General features: G+C 38.2%; 1 protein-coding gene across 4 annotated transcripts in view; it reads left to right on the forward strand.

Moving 5' to 3' along the window:
- Positions 1-23660, forward strand: part of Dip2c (disco interacting protein 2 homolog C) — a 392422-nt gene that overhangs the window by 242981 nt on the left and 125781 nt on the right. For all 4 annotated transcript variants that reach the window (XM_006516473.2, XM_006516474.3, XM_006516475.4 and 1 more), the window contains 2 exons: positions 13765-13890; positions 17169-17378. In XM_006516473.2, the coding sequence (XP_006516536.1) occupies positions 13765-13890; positions 17169-17378 (336 nt within the window). The remainder of the gene's footprint in view (positions 1-13764; positions 13891-17168; positions 17379-23660) is intronic.

The following is a 23660-nucleotide window of genomic DNA, read 5'->3' on the forward strand; positions in this document are numbered from 1 at the left end:
CATATGCAGCTAGAGACACGAGCTCTGGGGGTACTGGTTAGTTCATATTGTTGTTCCACCTATAGGGTTGCAGACCCCTTCAGCTCTTTGGGTACTTTCTCTAGCTCCTCCATTGGGTGCCATGTGATCCATCCAATACCTGACTGTGAGCATCCACTTCTGTGTTTGCTAGATCCCAGCATGGCCTCACAAGAGACAGCTATATCTGGGTCCTTTCAGCAAAACCTTGCTAGTGTATGCAATGGTGTCAGCGTTTGGAAGCTGATTATGGGATGGATCCCTGCATATGGCAATCACTAGATGGTCCATCCTTTCGTCTCAGCTCCAAACTTTGTCTCTGTAACTCCTTCCATGGGTATTTTATTACCAATTCAAAGAAGGGGTAAAGTGACTACGCTTTGGTCTTAATTATTCTTGAGTTTCATGTGTTTTGCAACTTGTATCTTGGGTATTCTAAGTTTCTGGGCTAATATCCACTTATCAGTGAGTACATATCATGTGAGTTCTTTTGTGATTGGGTTACCTCACTCAGGATGATGCCCTCCAGGTCCATCCATTTGCCTAGGAATTTCATAAATTCATTGTTTTTAATAGCCGAATAGTACTACATTATGTAAATGTACCACATTTTCTGTATCCATTCCTCTGTTGAGGGGCATCTGGGTTCTTTCCAACTTCTGGCTATTGTAAATAAGGCTGCTATGAACATAGTGGAGCATGTGTCCTTCTTACCAGTTGGAACATCTTCTGGATATATGCCCAGGAGAGGTATTGCAGGATCCTCTGGAAGTACTATGTCCAATTTTCTGAGGAACTGCCAGACTGATTTCCACAGTGGTTCTACAAGCTTGCAATGTCACCAACAATGGAGGAGTGTTCCTCTTTCTCCCCCTCCTCACCAGCATCTGCTGTCACCTGAATTTTTGATCTTAGTCATTCTGACTGGTATGAGGTTGAATCTCAGGGTTGTTTTGATTTGCATTTCCCTGATGATTAAGGATGCTGAACATTTTTTCAGGTGCTTCTCTGCCATTCAATATTCCGCAGGTGAGAATTCTTTGTTTAGATCTGAGCCCCATTTTTTAATGGGGTTATTTGATTTTCTGGAGTCTACCTTCTTGGGTTCTTTATAAATATTGGATATTAGTCCCCTATCTGATTTAGGATAGGTAAAGATCCTTTCCCAATCTGTTGGTGGCCTTTTTGTCTTATTGACAGTGTCTTTTGCCTTACAGAAGCTTTGCAATTTTATGAGGTCCCATTTGTTGATTCTCGATCTAATGGCACAAGCCATTGCTGTTCTATTCAGGTATTTTTCCCCTGTGCCCATATCTTTGAGGCTTTCCCCCACTTTCTCCTCTATAAGTTTCACTGTCTCTGGTTTTATGTGGAGTTCCTTTATCCACTTAGATTTGACCTTAGTACAAGGAGATAGGAATGGATCAATTCGAATTCTTCTACATGATAACAACCAGTTGTGCCAACACCATTTGTTGAAAAGGCTGTCTTTTTTCCACTGGATGGTTTTAACTCACTTGTCAAAGATCAAGTGACCATAGGTGTGTGGGTTCATTTCTGGGTCTTCAATTCTATTACATTGGTCTACTTGTTTGTCACTATACCAGTACCATGCAGTTTTTATCACTATTGCTCTGTAGTAAAGCTTTAGGTCAGGCATGGTGATTCCACCGGAGGTTCTATTTTTCTGAGTAGAGTTTTTGCTATCCTAGGTTTTTTGTTATTCCAGATGAATTGCAGATTGCCTTTTCTAATCCATTGAAGAATTGAGTTGGAATTTTGATGGGGATTGCATTGAATCTGTAGATTGCTTTTGGCAAGATAGCCATTTTTACTATATTGATCCTGCCAATGCATGAGCATGGGAGATCTTTCCATCTTCTGAGATCTTCTTTAATTTCTTTCTTCAGAGACTTGAAGTTCTTATCATACAGATCTTTCACTACCTTAGAGTCACGTCAAGGTATTTTATATTATTTGTGACTATTGAGAAGGGTGTTGTTTCCCTAATTTCTTTCTCAGCCTGTTTATTGTTTGTGTAGAGCAAGGCCATTGACTTGTTTGAGTTAAGTTTATATCCAGCTACTTCACTGAAGATGTTTATAAGGTTTAGGAGTTCTCTGGTGGAATTTTTAGGGTCACTTATATATACTATCATATCATCTGCAAAAAGTGATATCTTGACTTCTTCATTTCCAATTTGTATCCCCTTGATCTCCTTTTGTTGTTGAATTGCTCTGGCTAGGACTTCAAATACAATGTTGAATAGGTAGGGAGAAAGTGGGCAGCCTTGTCTAGTCCCTGATTTTAGTGGGATTGCTTCCAGCTTCTCACCATTTACTTTGATGTTGGCTACTGGTTTGCTGTAGATTGCTCTTATCATGTTTAGGTATGGGCCTCGAATTCCTGATCTTTCCAAGACTTTTATCATGAATGGGTGTTGGATTTTGTCAAATGCTTTCTCTGCATCTAACAAGATGATCATGTGGGTTTTGACTTTAAGTTTGTTTATATAGTGGATTGCGTTGATGGATTTCCGTATATTAAACCATCCCTGCATCCCTGGGATGAATCGTACTTGGTTAGGATAATGATTGTTTTGATCTGTTCTTGGATTCGGTTAGCAAGAATTTTATTGAGGATTTTTGCATCGATATTCATAAGGGAATTTGGTCTGAAGTTCTGTATCATAGTTGTGTCTTTATGTGGTTTAGGTTTCAGAGTAATTGTGGCTTCATAGGATGAATTGGGTAGAGTACCTTCTGCTTCTATTTTGTGGAATAGTTTGTGAAGAACTGGAATTGGGTCTTCTTTGAAGGTCTGATAGAACTCTGGACTAAACCCATCTGGTCCTGGGCTTTTTTTGGTTGCGAGACTATTAATGACTACTTCTATTTCTTTAGGGGATATAGGACTGTTTAGATCATTAACCTGATGCTGATTTAACTTTCGTACCTGGTATCTGTATAGAAATTTGTCCATTTCATCCAGGTTTTCTAGTTTTGTTGAGTATAGCCTTTTAGAAGGATCTGATAGTGTTTTGGATTTCTTAAGGATCTGTTGTTATGTAACCCTTTTCATTTCTGATTTTGTTAATTAGGATGTTGTCCCTGTGCCCTATGGTGAGTCTGGCTAAGGGTTGATCTATCTGGTTGATTTTCTCAAAGAACCAGCTCCTCATTTGGTTGATTCTTTGAATAGTTCTTCTTGTTTCCACTTGGTTGATTTTGCCCCTGAGTTTGATTATTTCCTGCTGTCTACTCCTCTTGGATGAATTTGCTTCCTTTTGTTCTAGAGCTTTTAGGTGTGTTGTCAAGCTGCTAGTGTGTGCTCTTTCTAGTTTTTTTTTTTTTGGAGGCTCTCAGAGCTATGAGTTTTCCTCTTAGAAATGCTTTCATTGTGTCCCATAAGCCTACTTGGTCGTGATGAATGATCGTTTTGACGTGTTCTTGGATTTGGTTTGCAAGAATTTTATTGAGTATTTTTGCATTGATATTCATAAAGGAAATTGGTCTGAAGTTCTCTTTCTTTGTTGGATCTTTGGTTGCTTTAGGTATCAGAGTAATTGTGGTTTCATAGAATGAATTGTGTAGAGTACTTTTTCTTTCTATCTTGTGGAATAGTTTGAGAAGAGTTGGAATTAGGTCTTCTTTGAAGGTCTGATAGAACTGCACTAAACCCATCTGGTCCTGAGCTTTTTTTTTTTTTTTTTTTTTTTTTTTTGGTTTGGGAGACTATTGATGACTGCTTCTATTTCTTTAGGGGAAATGGGACAGTTTAGATTGTTAATCTGATCTTGATTTAACTTTGGTACCTGGTATCTGTCTAGGAAGTTGTCCATTTCATCCAGGTTTTCTAGTTTTGTTGAGTATAGCCTTTTGTAGTAGGATCAGATGATGTTTTGGATTTCCTCAGGTTCTGTTGTTATGTCTCCTTTTTCAGTTTTTATTTTGTTAATTAGGATACTGTTCTTGAGCCCTCTAGTTAGTTTGGCTAAGGGTTTATGTATGTTGTTGATCGATAAACCAGCTCCTGGTTTGGTTGATTCTTTGAACAGTTCTTTTTGTTTCCACTTGGTTGATTTCAGCCCTGAGTTTATTTTCTGCTGTCTACTCCTCTTGGGTGAATTTGCTTCCTTTTTTTCCTAGAGCTTTTAGGTGTGTTGTCAAGCTGCTAGTGTGTGCTCTCTCTAGTTTCTTTTTGGAGGCACTCAGAGCTATGAGTTTTCCTCTTAGAAATGCTTTCATTGTGTCCCATTAGTTTGGCTATGTTGTGGCTTCATTTTCGTTAAACTCTAAAATGTCTTTAATTTTCTTCTTTATTTCATCCTTGACCAAGGAATCATTGAGTAGAGTGTTGTTCAGTTTCCACGTGAATGTTGGCTTTCTATTATTTATGTTGTTATTGGAGATCAGCCTTACTCCATGGTGATCTGATAGGATGCATGGGACAATTTCAATATTTTTGTATCTGTTGAGGCTTTTTTTGTGACCAATTATATGGTCAATTTTGGTGAAGGTACCATGAGGTGCTGAGAAGAAGGTATATCCTTTTGTTTTAGGATAAAATGTTCTGTAGATATCTGTTAAGTCCATTTGTTTCATAACTTCTGTTAGTTTCTCTGTGTCTCTGTTTAGTTTTTGTTTCCATGACCTGTCCATTGATGAAAGTGGTGTGTTGAAGTCTCCCACTATTATTGTGTGAGGTGCAATGTGTGCTTTGAGCTTTACTAAAGTGTCTTTAATGAATGTGGCTGCCCTTGCATTTGGAGCGTAGATATTCAGAATTGAGAGTTCCTCTTGAAAGATTTTACCTTTGATGAGTATGAAGTGTCCCTCCTTGTCTTTTTTGATAACTTTGGGTTGGAAGTCGATTTTTATTAGATATTAGAATGGCTACTCCAGCTTTTTTCTTCAGACCATTTCCTTGGAAAATTGTTTTCCAGCCTTGCATTCTGAGGTAGTTTCTGTCTTTTTCCCTGACATGGGTTTCCTCTAAGCAGCAAAATGTTGGGTCCTGTTTGTGTAGCCAGTCTGTTAGTCTATGTCTTTTTATGGGGAATTGAGTCCCTTGATATTTTTTTTAATTACGTATTTTCCTCAATTACATTTCCAATGCTATCCCAAAAGTCCCCCACACCCTCTCCCCCCACTCCCCTACCCACCCATTCCCATTTTTTGGCCCTGGCGTTCCCCTGTACTGGGGCATATAAAGTTTGCCTGACCAATGGGCCTCTCTTTCCATTGATGGCCGACTAGGCCATCTTTTGATACATATGCAGCTAGAGTCAAGAGCTCTGGGGTACTGGTTAGTTCATTATGTTGTTCCACTGATAGGGTTGCAAATCTCTTTAGCTCCTTGGATACTTTCTCTAGCTCCTCCATTGGGGGCCCTGTGATCCATCCAATAGTTGACTGTGAGCATCCACTTCTGTGTTTGCTAGGCCTCGGCCTAGTCTCACAAGGGACAGCTATATCACGGTCCTTGCAACAAAGGCTTGCTAGTGTATGCCATGGTGTCATCGTTTAGAGGCTAATTATGGGATGGATCCCTGGATATGGCAGTCTCTAGATGGTCCATCCTTTTGTCTCAGCTCCAAACTTTGTCTCTGTAACTCCTTCCATGGGTGATTGTTTCCAATTCTAAGAAGGAGCAAAGTGTCCACACTTTGGTCTTTGTTCTTCTTCAGTTTCATGTGTTTTGCATCTTTACCTTATATCTCGCTATACTAAGTTTCTGGGCTAATATCCACTTATCAGTGAGTACATTTCATTTGAGTTCTTTTGTGATTGGGTTACCTCACTCCAGATGATGCCCTCCAGGTCCATCCATTTGTCTAGGAATTTTGTAAATTCATTCTTTTTAATAGCTGAGTAGTACTCCATTGTGTAAATGTACCACATGTTTTGTATCCATTCCTCTGTTGAGGGGATCTGGGTTCTTTCCAGCTTCTGGCTATTATAAATAAGGCTGCTATGAACATAGTGGAGCATGTGTCCTTCCTACCGGTTGGGACATCTTCTGGATATATGCCCAGGAGAGGTATTGTGGGATCCTCCGGTAGTACTATGTCCAATTTTCTGAGGAACCGCCAGACTGATTTCCAGAGTGGTTGTACAAGCTTGCAATCCCACCAACAATGGAGGAGTGTTCCTCTTTCTCCACATCCTTGCCAGCATCTGCTGTCACCTGAATTTTTGATCTTAGCCATTCTGACTGGTGTGAGGTGGAATCTCAGGGTTGTTTTGATTTGCATTTTTCTGATGATTAAGGATGTTGAACATTTTTTCAGGTGCTTCTCAGCCATTCGGTATTCCTCGGGTGAGAATACTTTGTTCACCTCTGAACCCCATCTTTTAATGGGGTTATTTGATTTTCTGGAGTCCACCCTCTTGTGTTCTTTATATATATTGGATATTAGTCCCCTATCTGATTTAAGATAGGTAAAGATCCTTTCCCAATCTGTTGGTGGCTTTTTTGTCTTATTGACGGTGTCTTTTGCCTTGCAGAAGCTTTGCAGTTTCATGAGGTCCCATTTGTCAATCCTTGATCTTACAGCACAAGCCATTCCTGTTCTATTCAGGAATTTTTTCCCTTTTCCCATATCTTCGAGACTTTTCCCCACTTTCTCCTCTATAAGTTTCAGTGTCTCTGGTTGTATGTGAAGTTCCTTGATCCACTTAGATTTGATCTTAGTACAAGGAGAGAGGAATGGGTCGATTCGCATTCTTCTACATGAGAACAACCAGTAGTGCCAGCACCATTTGTTGAAAATGCTGTCTTTCTTCCACTGGATGTTTTTAGCTCCCTTGTCGAAGATCAAGTGACCATAGGTGTGTGGGTTCATTTCTGGGTCTTCAATTCTATTACATTGGTCTACTTGTCTGTCACTATACCAGTACCATGCCGTTTTTATCACAATTGCTCTGTAGTAAAGCTTTAGGTCAGGCATGGTGATTCCACCAGAGAATTTTTTATCCTTGAGAAGAGCTTTTGCTATCCTAGGTTTTTTGTTATTCCAGATGAATTTGCAGATTGCTCTTTCTAATTTGTTGAAGAATTGATTTGGAATTTTGATGGGGATTGCATTGAATCTGTAGATTGCTTTTGGCAAGATAGCCATTTTTACAATGATGATCCTTCCAATCCATGAGCATGGGAGATCTTTCCATCTTCTGAGATCTTCTTTAATTTCTTTCTTCAGAGACTTGAAGTTTTTATCATACAGATCTTTGACTTCCTTAGTTAGAGTCACTCCGAGATATTTTATATTATTTGTGACTATTGAGAAGGGTGTTGTTTCCCTAATTTCTTTCTCAGCCTGTTTATTGTTTGTGTAGAGCAAGGCCATTGACTTGTTTGAGTTAAGTTTATATCCAGCTACTTCACTGAAGATGTTTATAAGGTTTAGGAGTTCTCTGGTGGAATTTTTAGGGTCACTTATATATACTATCATATCATCTGCACAAAGTGATATTTTGACTTCATCTTTCCCAATTTGTATCCCCTTGATCTCCTTTTGTTGTCAAATTGCTCTGTCTAGGACTTCAAGTACTATGTTGAAGAGGTAGGGAGAAAGTGGGCAGCCTTGTCTAGTCCCTGATTTTATTGGGATTGCTTCAAGCTTCTCACCATTTACTTTGATGTTGGCTACTGGTTTGCTGTAGATTGCTTTTATCATGTTTAGGTATGGGCCTTGAATTCCTGATCTTTCGAAGACTTTTATCATGAATGGGTGTTGGATCTTGTTGAATGCTTTTTCCGCATCTAACGAGATGATCATGTGGTTTTTGTCTTTGAGTTTATTTATATAATGGATTACATTGATGGATTTTCGTATATTAAACCATCCCTGCATCCCTGGAATAAAACCTACTTGGTCTGGATGGGTGATTGCTTTAATGTGTTCTTGGATTCGGTTAGCGAGAATTTTATTGAGGATTTTTGCATCGATATTCATAAGGGAAATTGGTCTGAAGTTCTCTATCTTTGTTGGATCTTTCTGTGGTTTAGGTGTCAGAGTAATTTTGGCTTCATAGAATGAGTTGGGTAGACTTCCCTCTACTTCTATTTTGTTGAATAGTTTGTGCAGAAATGGGATTTGATCTTCTTTGAAGGTCTGGTAGAACTCTGCACTAAACCCATCTGGTCCTGGGCTTTTTTTTGGCTGGGAGACTATTAATGACTGCTTCTATTTCTTTAGGGGATATGGGACTGTTTAGATCATTAACTTGATCCTGATTTAACTTTGGTACCTGGTATCTGTCTAGAAATTTGTCCATTTCATCCAGGTTTTCCAGTTTTGTTGAGTATAGCCTTTTGTAGAAGGATCTGATGATGTTTTGGATTTCTTCAGGATCTGTTGTTATGTCTCCCTTTTCATTTTTGATTTTGTTAATTAGGATGTTGTCCCTGTGCCCTCTAGTGAGTCTAGCTAAGGGTTTATCTATCTTGTTGATTTTCTCAAGAGTCCATTGATATTAAGAGATATTAAGGAAAAGTAATTGTTGCTTCCTATTATTTTTGTTGTTAGAGTTGGCATTCTGTTCTTGTGGCTGTCTTCTTTTAGGTTTGTTGAAGGATTACTTTCTTGCTTTTTCCAGGGCGTGGTTTCCGTCCTCCTATTGGTTTTATTCTGATATTATCCTTTGAAGGGCTGGATTCGTGGCAAGATAATGAGTGAATTTGGTTTTGTCTTCGAATACTTTGGTTTCTCCATCTATGGTAATTGAAAGTTTGGCTGGGTATAGTAGACTGGGCTAGCATTTGTGTTCTCTTAGTGTCTGTATAATATCTGTCCAGGCTCTTCTGGCTTTCACAGTCTCTGGTAAAAAGTCTGGTGTAATTCTGATAGGCCTGCCTTTATATGTTCCTTGACCCTTTTCCTTTACTGCTTTTAATATTCTATCTTTGTTTAGTGCATTTGTTGTTCTGATTATTATGTGTTGGGAGGAATTTCTTTTCTGGTCTAGTCTATTTGGAGTTCTGTAGGCTTCTTGTATGTTCATGAGCATCTCTTTCGGTTTGGGAAGTTTTCTTCTATAATTTTGTTGAAGATATTTGCTGGCCCTTTAAGTTGAAAATCTTCTTTCTCATCTACTCCTTTTATCTGTAGGTTTGGTCTTCTCATTGTGTCCTTGATTTCCTGGATGTTTTGAGTTAGGATCTTTTTCCATTTTGCATTTTCTTTGATTGTTGTGCTGATGTTCTTTCTCTATGCCATTTTTTGCACCTGAGATTCTCTCTTCCATCTCTTGTATTCTGTTGCTGATGCTCTCACTTATGGTTTCAGATTTCTTTCCTAGGGTTTCTATCTCCAGCGTTGCCTCACTTTGGGTTTTCTTTATTGTGTCTACTTCCCTTTTTAGGTCTAGTATTGTTTTGTTCTTTTCCATCACCTGTTTGGATGTATTTTCCTGTTTTTCTTTAAGGACTTCTACCTGTTTGGTTGTGTTTTCCTGTCTTTTTTTAAGGACTTGTAACTCTTTAGCAGTGTTCTCCTATATTTCTTTAAGTGAGTTATGAAAGTCCTTCTCCATGTTCTATACCATCATCATGACATATGCTTTTAAATGCGGGTCTAGCTTTTCAGGTGTGTTGGGGTGCCCAGGACTGGGCGAAGTGGGGGTGCTGCGTTCTGATGATGTTGAATGGTTTTGGTTTCTGTTAATAAGATTCCTACATTTGCCTATCATCATCTGGTAATCTCTGGAGTTAGTTGTTATAGTTGTCTCTGGTTAGAGCTTGTTTCTCTCGTGATTCTGTTAGCCTCTATCAGCAGACCTGGGATACTAGATCTCTCCTCTTAGTTTCAGTGGTCAGAGCACTCTTTGCAAGCTCTCCTCTTACAGTGAAGGTGCACAGATATCTGGTGTTCAGACCTGCCTCCTGGCAGAAGATGAAGGCCTGAAACACGTCCTGTCCCAGAAGCTTTGTAGCTTAGACCTGTCACAGAAGCTGTTAGCTTCTGTAGTCCACACTCTCACCTGTGCAGACTAGTCTCGGAGGGATCCAGGAACCAAGATGGCTTCCCCAGGTGCTCTGTCAAAGCCCTCCCTGGCGGGGCAGACACATGTCCTCTGGCAGGGTAGGTTCCCGGATGTCTGAAGCCCGAAAAGGCATATGCCTTAGAAGCTGCCCTCTACTGACCTTGGGGGTGTCCGCTGACTCCGCACCCAGGTTACCCGGTGCTGGCGCCGACCTGAAGGGACCAGGAATAACTTTCTTTATCATGGGGAATATTGGTGACTTTGTGACTTGAACTGTCCTCTTTTTATTATTGTTTTCTGAGTTGCATGGTAAGAGCCTAGTAAAATTGTGCATGAAGCTGTTAAAAGTCATATAAAAAATCCATAATGATGTAGGCCATACTTCCCTTGTATAATCAAATGATTTTTACTTATTGCTCAAATGACTTATATTTAATAGGAATAACTTAATGCAGCATGGAATAAAATTTAAGCTTTCAAAACGTTTGGGTTTGTCAATGTCATCACTCTGATTGCAGGGACTCATGTCAATCCTCACCCATCATTTCTACAAGATCTATTTACCTCTCCTTGATGACCTGGCATCTTGCAATGATGTGGAGTCTTTTCAAATTTTCCAATTATAAAAGCCTTTTTTTTTTTTTTACTAAGAATGGTTTTGGCTGTTTTTACTCCTTAACCTGTGTTAACCTACATAGTCATTTTTTTTCTGTAAAATACTCATTTCTCATGAATCTTTAAAATATTTTATAATTGATAAGTAATACCTATGTTTAAATATTATATGTAGTGTAGACCTTTAGCCCAGGTTTGTCTGAGAGCTTTGACAACTAAAAACAAATACAGCACAGATAAAAAGCCCCATGTCTATAAGTGCAGTTGTTTAAATTTATCTTTCTTTTGCCCAACTAAGTAGAGAAATTGACCAACGAATTCTTTTTGCTTTTAAATATATCCACAGTTTCAAAGTATCGCTTACTAGATTGCTTTGCCAGCTGGGTGAGGGCTTACAGGGATTGAACCTCGTGCGCCTCTCACAAGTTTTCTACAACTGGGCTATATCTTCAGGTTTCTGTTTTTGTTTTCGTTTGTTTGTTTTGTTTTGACTTGGGGGTCTCATTAAACTCAGGTTGATTTGAGTTCAATGTAGAACTAAGGCAGATATTGAACTTGTCATCCTTCTTTGTTAGCATCCTCAGTAGCTGGGATTTCGAGGCTGCTGCTCAGCCAGCTCCAGATTATTCATTTGGAATGGGAAATGGGGTATTTTCTGTAGAAGAATTTGATGGACACCACTGTACAAAATGACAAATGTCATATTTACCTACAGAGGATGAATTACTCTGTGATGTTGCAACTGACAAACATAGTCTGAATCTAATCACAATGAAGCAGTGCAAGTGAAGAAAGCGGCCTTCCCTGTTTAAAATGCCCAAAGTATAGAAAACATAAGCTGAGACACTTTCAGACTGAATGATAGTCAATGTTAATCTGATAAATCTCATCTATTTTCATGGTAGAAATCAAAGTTAGGGAGACAAAATAAATATAAAGAAAATTACTAGGTTGATTGACCATATTTGGACATGGATTTTGAATTAATTAATAGTATGTCATTGTTAAATTTCCAGGTTTTTTGGAAAATAAGTGTTGTGTAAAAGGAAATAATTGTTTTAAAGAAAGAAAAGAAATATTTAGGTATAAGTGATATATTTTTTAGAACTTACTTTTATACTCTTCTGGAGTGAGTGATCCATGAAGAGAGAACATCTCAGGGAAAAGTATAAATAGTTGATCAATCATGATAAAATTGCATAGTAGTTCTGTATTTCTTTTGAGGTTTTTCTCCAAACTGCTGGTTGTAACCAATAAGTTTTAAAAGAAAGATATATAAAAGTGAGTACCAGGGCAACCATAGCTGTTAAAGAGAGAAACCCTGTCTTAAAAAACCAAAAAAAGAAAATAACTCCATAAGATTGGACTCGTAGGCAAGCCTGTAGGATATTTTCTTAATTAGCTGGGGAGTGGGGTAGCTCATTCTGGGTGGTACCAACCCTGGGCTTGTGGTCTTGGATTCTATAAGAAAGAAGGCTGAGCAAGCCAGTAAGCAGCATCCCTTCATGGCCTCTGCACCAACTCTTGCCTTCAGGTTTCTGCCCTGACATCCTTTGATAATGAACAGTGCCGTGAAAGTGTAAGCCCAGATAAACCTTTTCTTCCCCAACATGCTTTTTGGTCATCGTATTTCATCGAAGCAATAGAAGTCATAACTAAGACACTAAGTAATATCTGATTGAATTTAAGGTCTATTTGGTGAGATATGACCCATCCTTTACACTGCCAGGGTGGCCAAGAACCTGAGACTAGAGAGGCCAGGAACCTGGGGATAATACAAATATTAGTTTTCTGTTAAAGGAAGGTAGCAATAAAATGATATTCAGCCATCGTTAAAGAAGCTTCCTCTTGCAGTAGATAGGAACAAAACCAGATCCATAGTGTGACAATGTGCAGAGATGGAAAGCAAACACAAGTCCCCGTCCCTAGCCCAGAAGCTATTTCCAATTGATAACTGCTTAAAGAGGAAAAATTAGTTCTCTCCAGTAGAGTCTCTCTCAGTATACAAACAGTTCTTGAGGACAGACCCCATGCCAAGAAGCAGATGGCCAAAACCACAAAACAAACTCAGTGGCATTTATACGGGTTCTTTGTCTCATAATACTTTGTCTGGACATACTTTTTCTTTGTTTTTTTTTTTTAATTTACAAATCTTTTGTGTATATATTATAGTTTTTAGTGTATTTTATGGGATTTCTCTGTGTGTAAAGTGTGCATCTGTATGTGTTTCTTGTGCTTTCTCTTTGGCTTTTTTCCTTCTGTTTGTTTTGACCTATTCTGTTCTGTTTTTATCTTATTGTTTTTTAGATACCTATTTGTATTCGTGTGTGTGTGTGTGTGAGAGAGAGAGAGAGAGAGAGAGAGAGAGAGAAGGGGGATGTTGAGTCAGGAGGATCTGGGATTTGGAGAGGAAACCTTAACTAGAATAAACTGTATGGAAAAATCTATTTTTAATAAACTATGTGTTATACCTTATAGTTCTTATTAAATAATTTATCAAAATTTTTTACAAATTTTAAAAAAGAGAAAAGAAAATTGCTGCATGAAACTCAGTGCTTGCTTCTGTCTTGTTATCCTCAGTCCTTTGTAAGATGTTGTCTTACAATGTAAGCATTCATTCAGGTTAGGGATGTAGTTCAGTGTTAAGTTTTTGTCCAGCATATGCAGCACCTTCTCTTCCATCCCCAGCCATGGAAAAAGAAAACATAGAATTGGCATTCAGTAATATCTGTGGAAATGATATTTTGGGTTAATAAGTATAAAATATTTAACAAAGTGCCTGGATTGTAGCTTACACTTCCTGACTGTAGTGAGCTATAAGGTGTACATAACTCCTCTAACAGTATATTGGAAGGAATTTGAAGCTTGGGCAGGTGGCCCGTAATGGTCAAGGTCTATTCATTTTATGAAAAGCCACAAGCATTCTGGCACCAATGTTTTGTTTATATACTTTCAATTCTAATAAAGTAAATTAATAGATGTATCTTTACACTGGGAATTTCATTCTGGTAGAACGACTGCTTTCCTTTACCCTTTTATTTCTGAGCTTAGGTACAAAGTCCAATGTACTACAGGGACACAGGGTTGGATGGCGGCTCTGATCATAAGACTTTGGAATAACTGGGGTCTCTCTTGGTTTCAGATGTTCATACAGAAGCTGTCCAGGCAGCTCTTGCTAAACACAAAGAAAGGAAAATGGCAGTACCTATGCCTTCCAAACGAAGATCCCTGGTTGTACAGACCTCCATGGATGCCTACACTCCCCCAGGTGAGCAACATCTTCAGTATTTCTGCTTCTTGAATGTGCGCCACATCTGCCTTAGAATTAATTGATAACTATTTGAGCAACAGCAATCTTAAAAATTTTAAGTCACAATACAATATGGCTTTCAATCACAGCATTTGCACATGTACATTGTAATTGCTCGTCCTCCTTAATGTCCTCCTAATCCCCCATGCCTCTGATTCATCCCTTTCACTCTCCCAGTTTATCACTTGCTCACTTTTATGTCACACGTATCCCATTGCTCTTTCTTGTCCCCTCCCTTTAGATCTTATCCTCTCCTCTTATAATTCCTTCTCTTCTTTCAGGAGACACACACATACACACACACACACAGAGAGAGAGAGAGAGAGAGAGAGAGAGAGAGAGAGAGAAAGAGGGGGGGGTCGGGGTTGATTCTAAAGATGAATGGGAACATGCAGGTTCCTCTTAGTATGGTTTATTTCTGTAACACAATGAACTCTCTTTACTCCATCCATTCTCTTGCAAATGTCATTATTTTATTGTTTTTAAAATGCAAAAATGCAGCTGAATAAAAGTATGTAATATGTATCTAACCACATAGTCTTTATTCACTCATTTCTTGAAGAATATACATAAGTTGATCATATAACCTGGCTCTTGTGACTTGTGCAAGAGAATGTCTGTAGTGTTGACATAGAGTCCTTCAGGTATATGCCCAGGAGGTAACAATTTTGTGAACCATATTCTAAAAACAGCATCTGAGTAACTTGTAAGGGAAAAATTTTGACATCATTATGTTTGTACCTATATTAATAAGTATTTTAGACTTTTCATCAATACTCAATTATAATTACTCAAAGCCTTATAAAAGTTTACTCAATTATTTATCCATACAGAATATATTACATCTTTTAGTTATAACTGAAGTTAGATCTTTCTTCTGCAAGGCAGGTGTATGCATATTGTTAAATCTTTAAATATTATTGTATTTTGGAAGAAATCAAGTAAATTGGTGAGTCACTTGAGATGGTATCCTGAAACAGGAATCACTGGGTATTGCTTGTAGAGTGTGAGTAATTTAAATTTAAAGTACAATATTTGACTTCAATAGGTTTTCACATTCTTCACCTCTGCTATTGTAGTATAAAAACAGCCATTGTTGTATGTCCGTGAATGGAAGTGCTGTGTCCCAGTAAAAGTTTATAAAACCAGTAGTAGGCATAATTTGATCCACAGACAGGCTTAACTCTTGATCTAAAATGATTGAAAATAATGGCATGTTTACTTTCTTTTTTTTTTTCAAATTACTGTTTTTTATGTGACTAATAAAATAGTTGTTGCTGTATGGTTTATTTTAAATGGCTGACATATGTCACAGGAAAGTTAAGATATTTGCTTGCCTGTGGTGAGGGTTTTCTAGCTATGCTACAATAGGGTAGATAACATCTTATTACAATGAGTGTAAGAGAGAGAGAGATCCCTTGGGAAGATAGGGAGCCAAAACACTTGACTAGTCTCACTTTTTATAACAGCATACCCCCACGGGACCTAAGAAGTTCCTGTGAAAACTCTTATTTCCATCTGGTGGCACTAAATTATTGTACTCAAAGAGCTCAGGAGCCCATTTTTCAATAACTGAGAATTTTGGAGGATTTGTACTAGTTTCCTATCTACAAGATTATACCATCTGTGAATAAAGACACTTCTTTTTAGATTGGGGTGTTTATAATTAGTTTTATTGGTCTGTTTCACTGGCTATAACCTTCTAAATAAGGTTCACTAGAAGTGATAAGGATTCCTTTGTATCATTCTCGGCCTTAGGAGGAATGTTCTTAGTCATTTTCTACTAAATATAATCTTAGGTGTGGATTTTTACTGATGGACTTTCAACAATTTGAGGAAATTTTTCTTGTATTCTTAGTTTGTTGAATGTTTTAAAATTGATATTATCAAATACTGGTGCTACAGGATACCACATGTTGCCACTCCTTTAGTGTATTAGTAACATTAATTCACCTTTAAATACTAACTTTAACTTTAATTGTCGGTCTTAGTGTCCAGTTCTAGCCACCACTTGGTGATAGTGTGTCATCCGTCCTGTATGTTGCTTGTTTAGTTAACTAATATTTTGTGGAGGATTTTGTGTCTGTATAGGGACGTTATACGATTGTTTTATCTTGAAAGATGGTATGGATGTTGTAAGAAATGAAAGACTGACCAGAAAGGGGCATATGAAAAATTCCATAATTTTTGTATCTCTCAAAATCTTAAAAATAAATACATAGAATGTTTAAGTTTCACTCTATATAAGTAATGTTATATAAAAATTACATGCTAAAGTGAATTTTCCAAGATTTTTAACAAAATATGTAGAACACATGGATAATGATAAAATAATGTAACTATCTTAATGGTGCTGTTTCTGTCCTGTCCTGTTGGATACTTCTGATCTCTCTTGTTTCTTACTATATCACCTAACTCATCTCTTGATAGGTTCCTAGGTCATTCTCACCCTGCAGATTAGATACCAAACACTGCAGTCATTCATTCTTAACCCATTGTTGCTAACTGAAAACACATTGAATGAAACCTATTAGTTTTCATGAATAATGTACATTTTCCTTAGGTTATCTCTTTTTCATATAGAAAGATAAACCAACTGCATCTTCTAGTATTTAAATGCTATAAAAGTGAGTAGATTTTATTGAGCATAAAGTGTGATGTTAGGAGTATGTACTGAGCTCGAGAGGTAGAGACAGAGCACAAAGTGGTTAAGTAACTGGAGATGAAGATAAGGTGTATGTACTTTAAAGTGAGTGCTTTTTGAACTGCCATTTCTTCATTAAAAGCTTGAAATTTGAGGAGCCTTGTAGCTATGTTGTTCTTATTTTTAAGCCTAAAAATAATTAGTCTGAAGGACTCACTGCAACGCTATTTGTAAACACGTGGAAGCAGCTTAAGAATGTCTTAGAAAATGGTGCCCCATCCTGTAACTTTGTAATTATGTGTATAAAGAAGAGACTGGCTTCTTACCAAAGAGTTAAACTGAGAAAGTCAAGCATCTTTGCCTAGGTGCAATGTCCAGATAAATTTCCTATAGCATACTTAAGACATTTTAGTTATGAAACTTAATATATATAAAAACTGTATTTGGAGAGCTGAATAACTTCTAAGAATGTTTGAAGCCAAAAGCAATTGTTCTGATAACAATTCTTGGTAGTGTGTAGAAAGGGGCTGAGACTGAGGGGTGGGCATCTTTGTTACACTGCTTAACAAGTCAAATCTCTTCTTGAAAACAGATACCTCTTCCGGTTCAGAAGATGAAGGCTCAGTACAGGGTGATTCCCAGGGAACCCCCACTTCTAGCCAGGGCAGCATCAACATGGAGCATTGGATCAGCCAGGCCATCCATGGCTCTACCACATCAACAACCTCCTCCTCCTCCACGCAGAGTGGGGGCAGTGGGGCAGCACACCGGCTGGCAGATGTCATGGCCCAGACACACATAGGTGAGTGAGATGCACGCAGCTAGGTGGATGGGTGCTTTTGCCTTAGTCTCGTGTGCTTTTGTTGTTACCTGAGTTAGCACTGAGTGTTGGTTTGTTCTCTCAGAATGCTCTGGTTATCAATTCTGATAGATACCAGGAAAAAACCCTTCAGATTTTGGGTTGCTGCACTGGACTTCATTTTTGAAACTTTTGCTTATGGCTATTTAATACATCAATCTCTTGTAGCAAGAATTCTGCCAGCTTTGTGTTGGTGTTAGAATGTATCTTGTTCATTAGGAAAGATTGCAGCCACATCTAATTACATGTTTGTGTTTTATGCTAAATAAACTAGTCAATGAAATTTTGTAGTGTTGGTAAACACAACAGATTATAAAGTATACTTTCTGTTAGTTGGGGAGGGGTCATTTGAGAAACTTGAAGGACTTAATTTTTGCCAAAGGCATTCCAATTATTTAGATACTTGAAACTATTCTGTATGTAGACTCTAGAATGAGGAAGGTAGGTAGATTAGGAAAAGTACAAGATGGTGGCTCAGCAGAGGTAAGAGTGCATAGTCCTCTTGCAGAGGGCCTAGGTTTTGTTGCTAGCACAAACACTCGACTGCTCACATCTGCCTGCAACTTCAACGCCAGGCGATCCAGCAGCCTCTCTGGCCTCCTCAGTCAGCCAGACTCACATGATTCTCTCCTCAGATTCACATACATAATGAAAAATAAAGCTCTAAAACCCAAATGTCAGAAACACGACTGTGGGGCATCTAGAAACAGTTTAGAAATGGAGGCAAGTACTAATTAGAGGAAATGTGTGTTAGATAGTAATTGTGGATAATTTCATATTTCATATGAAATATGTGAGTGATGTTATCATTTTCTCCCATGTTCTTGTTACTGCACCCCAGTTACCTTTCAACAAGGAGCAGGAAATGGAGTGACTGAGTTAAACATGCCGCAGTCAGCACCAATATTCAGAATGTGGATTTTAACTACCTGATAGACAGGCAAAGTAATTTCAAACTGACATTTTAAGCTTCACCTCAGTTGAACTCAGTGAACAAAGTTAAAAGCATTGACCTTTCTTATATCCAAAATGAGTCTGCTGGTCTGTTGCCCGAAGAGCAGCATCCACTTTGAGTTTCCCCATTAACAACCTCTGGGTTCTTGAAGTCACTTATCAGTGAAGGGGAAAAAATGGGAACCATAATTTCTTGCCTTTGTACCTCTTAGAACTGTTGCAAATAAAAAGGAGAAAATAGTAACATTCTGAGCAAGTTTTTAAAGCAATTCTTCTTTTCAAAGTTATATACTTCAATTTAACACATTTTGAAGAAAATTATCAGTTAATGTTACTAATAACTTCCATTTGAAATATCATAAAATTAAACATTGTGTATATTTTAGACAACACAATTTATTCTTGCTTACTGGAGCTTAGGATGGCTGCTAATGCTGTCAGCTGTCCATGGTACCTAAGCAGAGACCTTACCTACCAATTCTGCCACATGAAAGTATTTATATTTTCTGAGTTTGTTCTTTTAAGAAGATTCTCAGAATCTTACTAAGAAGAGATCCTCCAAGTTCATGGCTCTTATTCTACCTGGCTACATGATAGAAAGACCATAATGTATCTTATCTAAGCAATTTACCTTGTGAAAATCTCTCACCATTGAACTGTTTAAACATCTTAATCCACAGAAAACAATGGAAGAGAACAGACCTAGATGTTCTACTTCTGCCCTGACAGTGAGGACTAAACTGGGATACAGTAAAAATCTTAGTATTCTTGAACATATTAATCACTGCCTTTGGCTTTCCCTTTGTGAGTTTACACTTGGAATACTTGAGGAAATTATAGCATGCAGAATTAAATTTGTCTAAACTATAAAAGGTTGCATTACTCATACACACCAAGGCTCAGTGTGTCCTAAATATAACTTCTGAGTTTGTGACATTTCAGTAATTTCTCATTTGGCACAAGGGTAAGTTCCTAGAATATCTGGGACTTAATCTATAGGGATTCCCATTTTTAAAGCAATAGCAAGATAATAAAACTATGAAAATTTGAATACTTGATTTCAGAAACAAAGGCAGAAAAAAAATCAAAGTTGGCAACACTTGGCCTTCTGTTGAGATCATCAAAAGCTTTAGAAAAAATAGCAAACTAGAGTGTGTGCCTTCGTGTATATGTATGCACGCTTGACAAAGCTCAAGGCAAAATAAACTATCAAATTACATATGATCCCACTGGGAAAGTTGCTTCATGTGGAGCCAGAAAAGACTTCTTTTGCACACAGGTGAGAAAAGCCAAGAGATAGCCAAGCCATGCAGTCTCTTCCAAAATGGGCATTCTTCTGTTCCCTGGTTCAAGCAAAATCTCAAATCCTGTATTTTTTTCTGCAAATGTTTTTGAGCACATGTCTAAGACATCCTCCATGTATTTTGTTAAGCCAGGCTGGCTTACTATAGGATAAAAAAATTATGTTCTGAGCTCTTATTTTACTTTTTCCTGTGGTGCTTGCCGTGTATATGGAAAAATATGCTTGTTACTCTACAGCTGATGATCCTAACAGCAAAGCCTCAAACCTGACAGCGCTAAGTTCTGAGACTGTGTAGAATGCTAGTGTAAAGGAGCAGACTGGTGTCCTCGTCTCCTGCATTACTGACAGAGCAATCCACTGTCTGACTTCTGCCCTTCTCTCCATCACCATAACCAGGATAACTAGTTTTCTGGGCATGAAACCTAGGGTCCTGTGAATACCAGCCAAGCTCTGTACCACTGAGGCACACCCCAACTCAGAATGACTCTGGCTCATTCATTGTAGTTATGAAAGTATTAAGTATTATAAGGCTGAGCATTTTAGCTCAGTGTTTGCTTCTTGTGGCTTATTCCATCCTGAACACTGCAAAATCAAAAAAAATTAAAAACTCTAAAGAATCTTAGAAATGAAGGGGTTAATGCTTTGTAAAATTTTACAGAATGAAAAGGTGAGAAATGTAACTTAGACTAGCCAGTATATTTACTTAGATGAGCTTAAACTCTGTAATATGTATTTGAAAGTGTTGAGTAAAATATAGGACTTAGATAACTTAAGTAGAGAAATTGAACACACTGTATTCGTGTAGTTGTAGAGTAAGCACTAAGAACAAAGCAGAACAGATAGCATTATGCTGTACATTCAAAAGCAGGCTGTTTACATGCATTTTTCTTGATTTTAAGCCTTTGTAATCTTTTGATAATGCTTTCATCTGACAACAATGTCTTAGAGTATGTTGAGAGTATATTAACCCAATCTTTATAAAAGTAATTGCTTTTCCCAAAATGTTTTAGAATTCAGTTGACATGAATTTTGCTTTCGATATACACTGTTTGCATTACTGAATTCTCATAAAAATTCTTGTGTTCTACCAAAAAGATAACGAGATGAGCTGGGAAGGTATCTCAGTTGGTAAGTGCTTGTCATGCAGGCATCAGAACTCGAGTTAGGCTCTCCACCAGCCATGTAATAGAGCTGGGTCTGTAGCCCGTCTGTAATGCTTGTCCTTGTGAGTCAGAGAGATTCCCAGATCTCACTGACCAGCCAGTGTGGAAAACTGCTGAGTTCCTGGTTCAGTGAGTGACCTTGTATTAGTGTGTGTACTGGATTTATTTGAATGGCTTGCAGGGTGTCGTTCAACTAGTCCAACAGTGGCTATCTGCCAAGTTGAAAGTTAAGGAATCCAGTAGCTCAGGCTGGGAGGCTAGCTATCTCAGGTGGCATTTGCATGTCAGACGCTGGAAGAAGTAGACTCTGATGCTTGTGAAGAGAACTTGCCAAAGAGGTCAAAGGAACCAGGTCAGGAGCAAAGCCTTTTTCTTCTGTGTCCTTTATATAGGGTACCACCAGAAGGTCTTGGCCAGATTAAAGGTGGATCTTCCCACCTCAGAAGATCTGAATTACAGGTGTGTCTTCCCATTTCAAATGATCTAATGAAGGACAATCTTCACAGGTGCACCAGTCAGCTGGGTTTTAGTTAATTACAGATGTTGTCAATTTGACAACCAAGAACAGATATCACAGACCCTGTCTCAAAAAATAAGGAGGGAAGACACTCATGTGTCAACTTGTGTCTGCCACTCAGGTGCCTACCCACATAAGTGCACACCAGTATGTATGGATATAAACACAAATACACAGCAAAAATTAATTTGTAAAAATCTCTTGATCATCTACCACAGAGATGCATTATTTGTTCTCTAATGAGCAAGAGCCTGGCAGTTGGATGTTTTGATTGTGGAGTTGGCTTTATTAGGAAACTTATTCAGAGAGTTTGAATAGCCACCATTAAAAATTACCCTTACTTATCTGAAATTATCATAAGTATTTATACTTTACAAACATTCATAGCTTTGAAATAGCACTGAAATTGTGATGTTACTACAGCCTGGCTTCTAAGGGCTGAGATTCCCCTATTGTCCCAACTCCTCTCAACAGTTAGAACATTATAATTTTAGAGCAGCTCAGCAAATTTTAACTGTGCAGGGACAGAGAATAAATAGTTTAGGCTCTGTGTGCATGCACCACTGCAGGTGTTGAGCATGGTGCCTCCATCACTAAAGAAACTGCATAAACAAAGGCACATCTGTGTGCTGATATTTCTAAAATCAGTGCCAGGCACAACCACTTTGCAAGTTTGTCAATCCAGATTTTAGAATTTCAATCAGTTTTACTCCAAAAGCAAAGTACTAAAAAGCATGAGTCTTATATAAGATAATGCAAGGCTGAGTAGAGATTGTCAGTGGTGACCTACATTATGTGTCCAGTTCTCTAATTTACTATCAAGATGTTTAAAACATGGATTGGACCTGTCACTTTATGCTAGAAATGATTTCATAATGTGATCCTTCAAAACACATTTTACACTGACCTATTAAATTCTAAATAATGCTTGTTTGCTCCAAAAGTATCCTTCATCTTCTGCACTTCCACTTTGGATGAAATTAGCATTCAATTTTGTAAGAAATTTGGTACACATTTGGTACACAAGATAAAATTTCACCTAGTCACTAACCTCTAACTACCTGTGATTTAAGTGCATTTAATTTAGAAAGTAGTAATAGTCATTCACACCTCTATGATCAGGTTTTTCCCAAATTCTTTCTTGGGGCCTGACACAGGACAAAAGGCTGAGTGAAATCCCTAATCTAGCCTATGCTCAAGGAGCCTTTGGCAGCAGTTTCTGTTTGGTTGCAGGACACTATGTCATTGGGTTTCTCCAGCCACATTGAGAAATAATAGTTCTAGCCTTATTTTCACATCACATCTTTCTGGAATTTCTATATCATAAATATGAGGAAGAGTATATGGGGAACTGTGTAAAATCAATGAAAGACGATCTTGACTCTCAGATCCTTACATATGGAAGCACAGCAACCTAACCTCTTGGTTTGTTTTATAGATAATATAGATTGAAGAGCAGTTATGAATCACCGTTAGGAGCTTAGCAAACAGAGAGATCAGTCTGTGGCAGAAGCAGTGTTAGAAGAGGGTTGTTGTGTAGCTGGATAACTACAAAAGGAATTCAGTATTTTCCTGACTGTCACAGAGTATAATATTTTTCTGGGTGTAATAGGGTTATCATTGTGTGTGCATGTTCTTACTTGTGTGCTATAGTAGATCTTCTTAGTATATTACTCTGGGCCGAGACAACAGTTGCTGCTGCATCACCATTAGAGACCATTTTATTCCATTTCTACTGTGGGGAGACTGCAGGCGAATGTCCTGTCTTCCACTTAATTACACATGGGAGAGGATATTGATTCAGTGAGAACTCAAGCTGACGGAGTCGTCTGGAGCAGGCAGTGGTTGGCAGACACAGTTGGATGCTTTGACATCAAAAAGGTTCTTCTGCTTTTCTGTCACCATTAGGTGGCTTTGTGGAGGACTAGGTCAAGTCTAGTGCCGTTGTGTTTTAAAAAGGAGTATTTACAAGCCAGGTGTGGTGGGGCATGCCTTTAATCCCAGCACTTGGGAGGCAGAGGCAGGCGGATTTCTGAGTTTGAGGCCAGCCTGGTCTACAGAGTGAGTTCCAGGACAGCCAAGGCTACACAGAGAAACCCTGTCTCAAAAAACCAAAAACCAAAAAAAAAAAAAAAAAAAAAAAAAAAACAACAACAACAACAAAAAAAGAGGAGTATTTACACCTGATCAAAAGAAGGAGATGTGGCCAGCCTGTGTTCACACAAATCTTGTGGCTTGTCTGAGTGTCACCTACAGTTTGAACAACATTTAAGTTTTAATGCCAGGAC

Source organism: Mus musculus, chromosome 13 (genome assembly GCF_000001635.26).
Source record: "Mus musculus strain C57BL/6J chromosome 13, GRCm38.p6 C57BL/6J".
In the NCBI taxonomy this organism is placed as follows: Eukaryota; Metazoa; Chordata; class Mammalia; order Rodentia; family Muridae; genus Mus; species Mus musculus.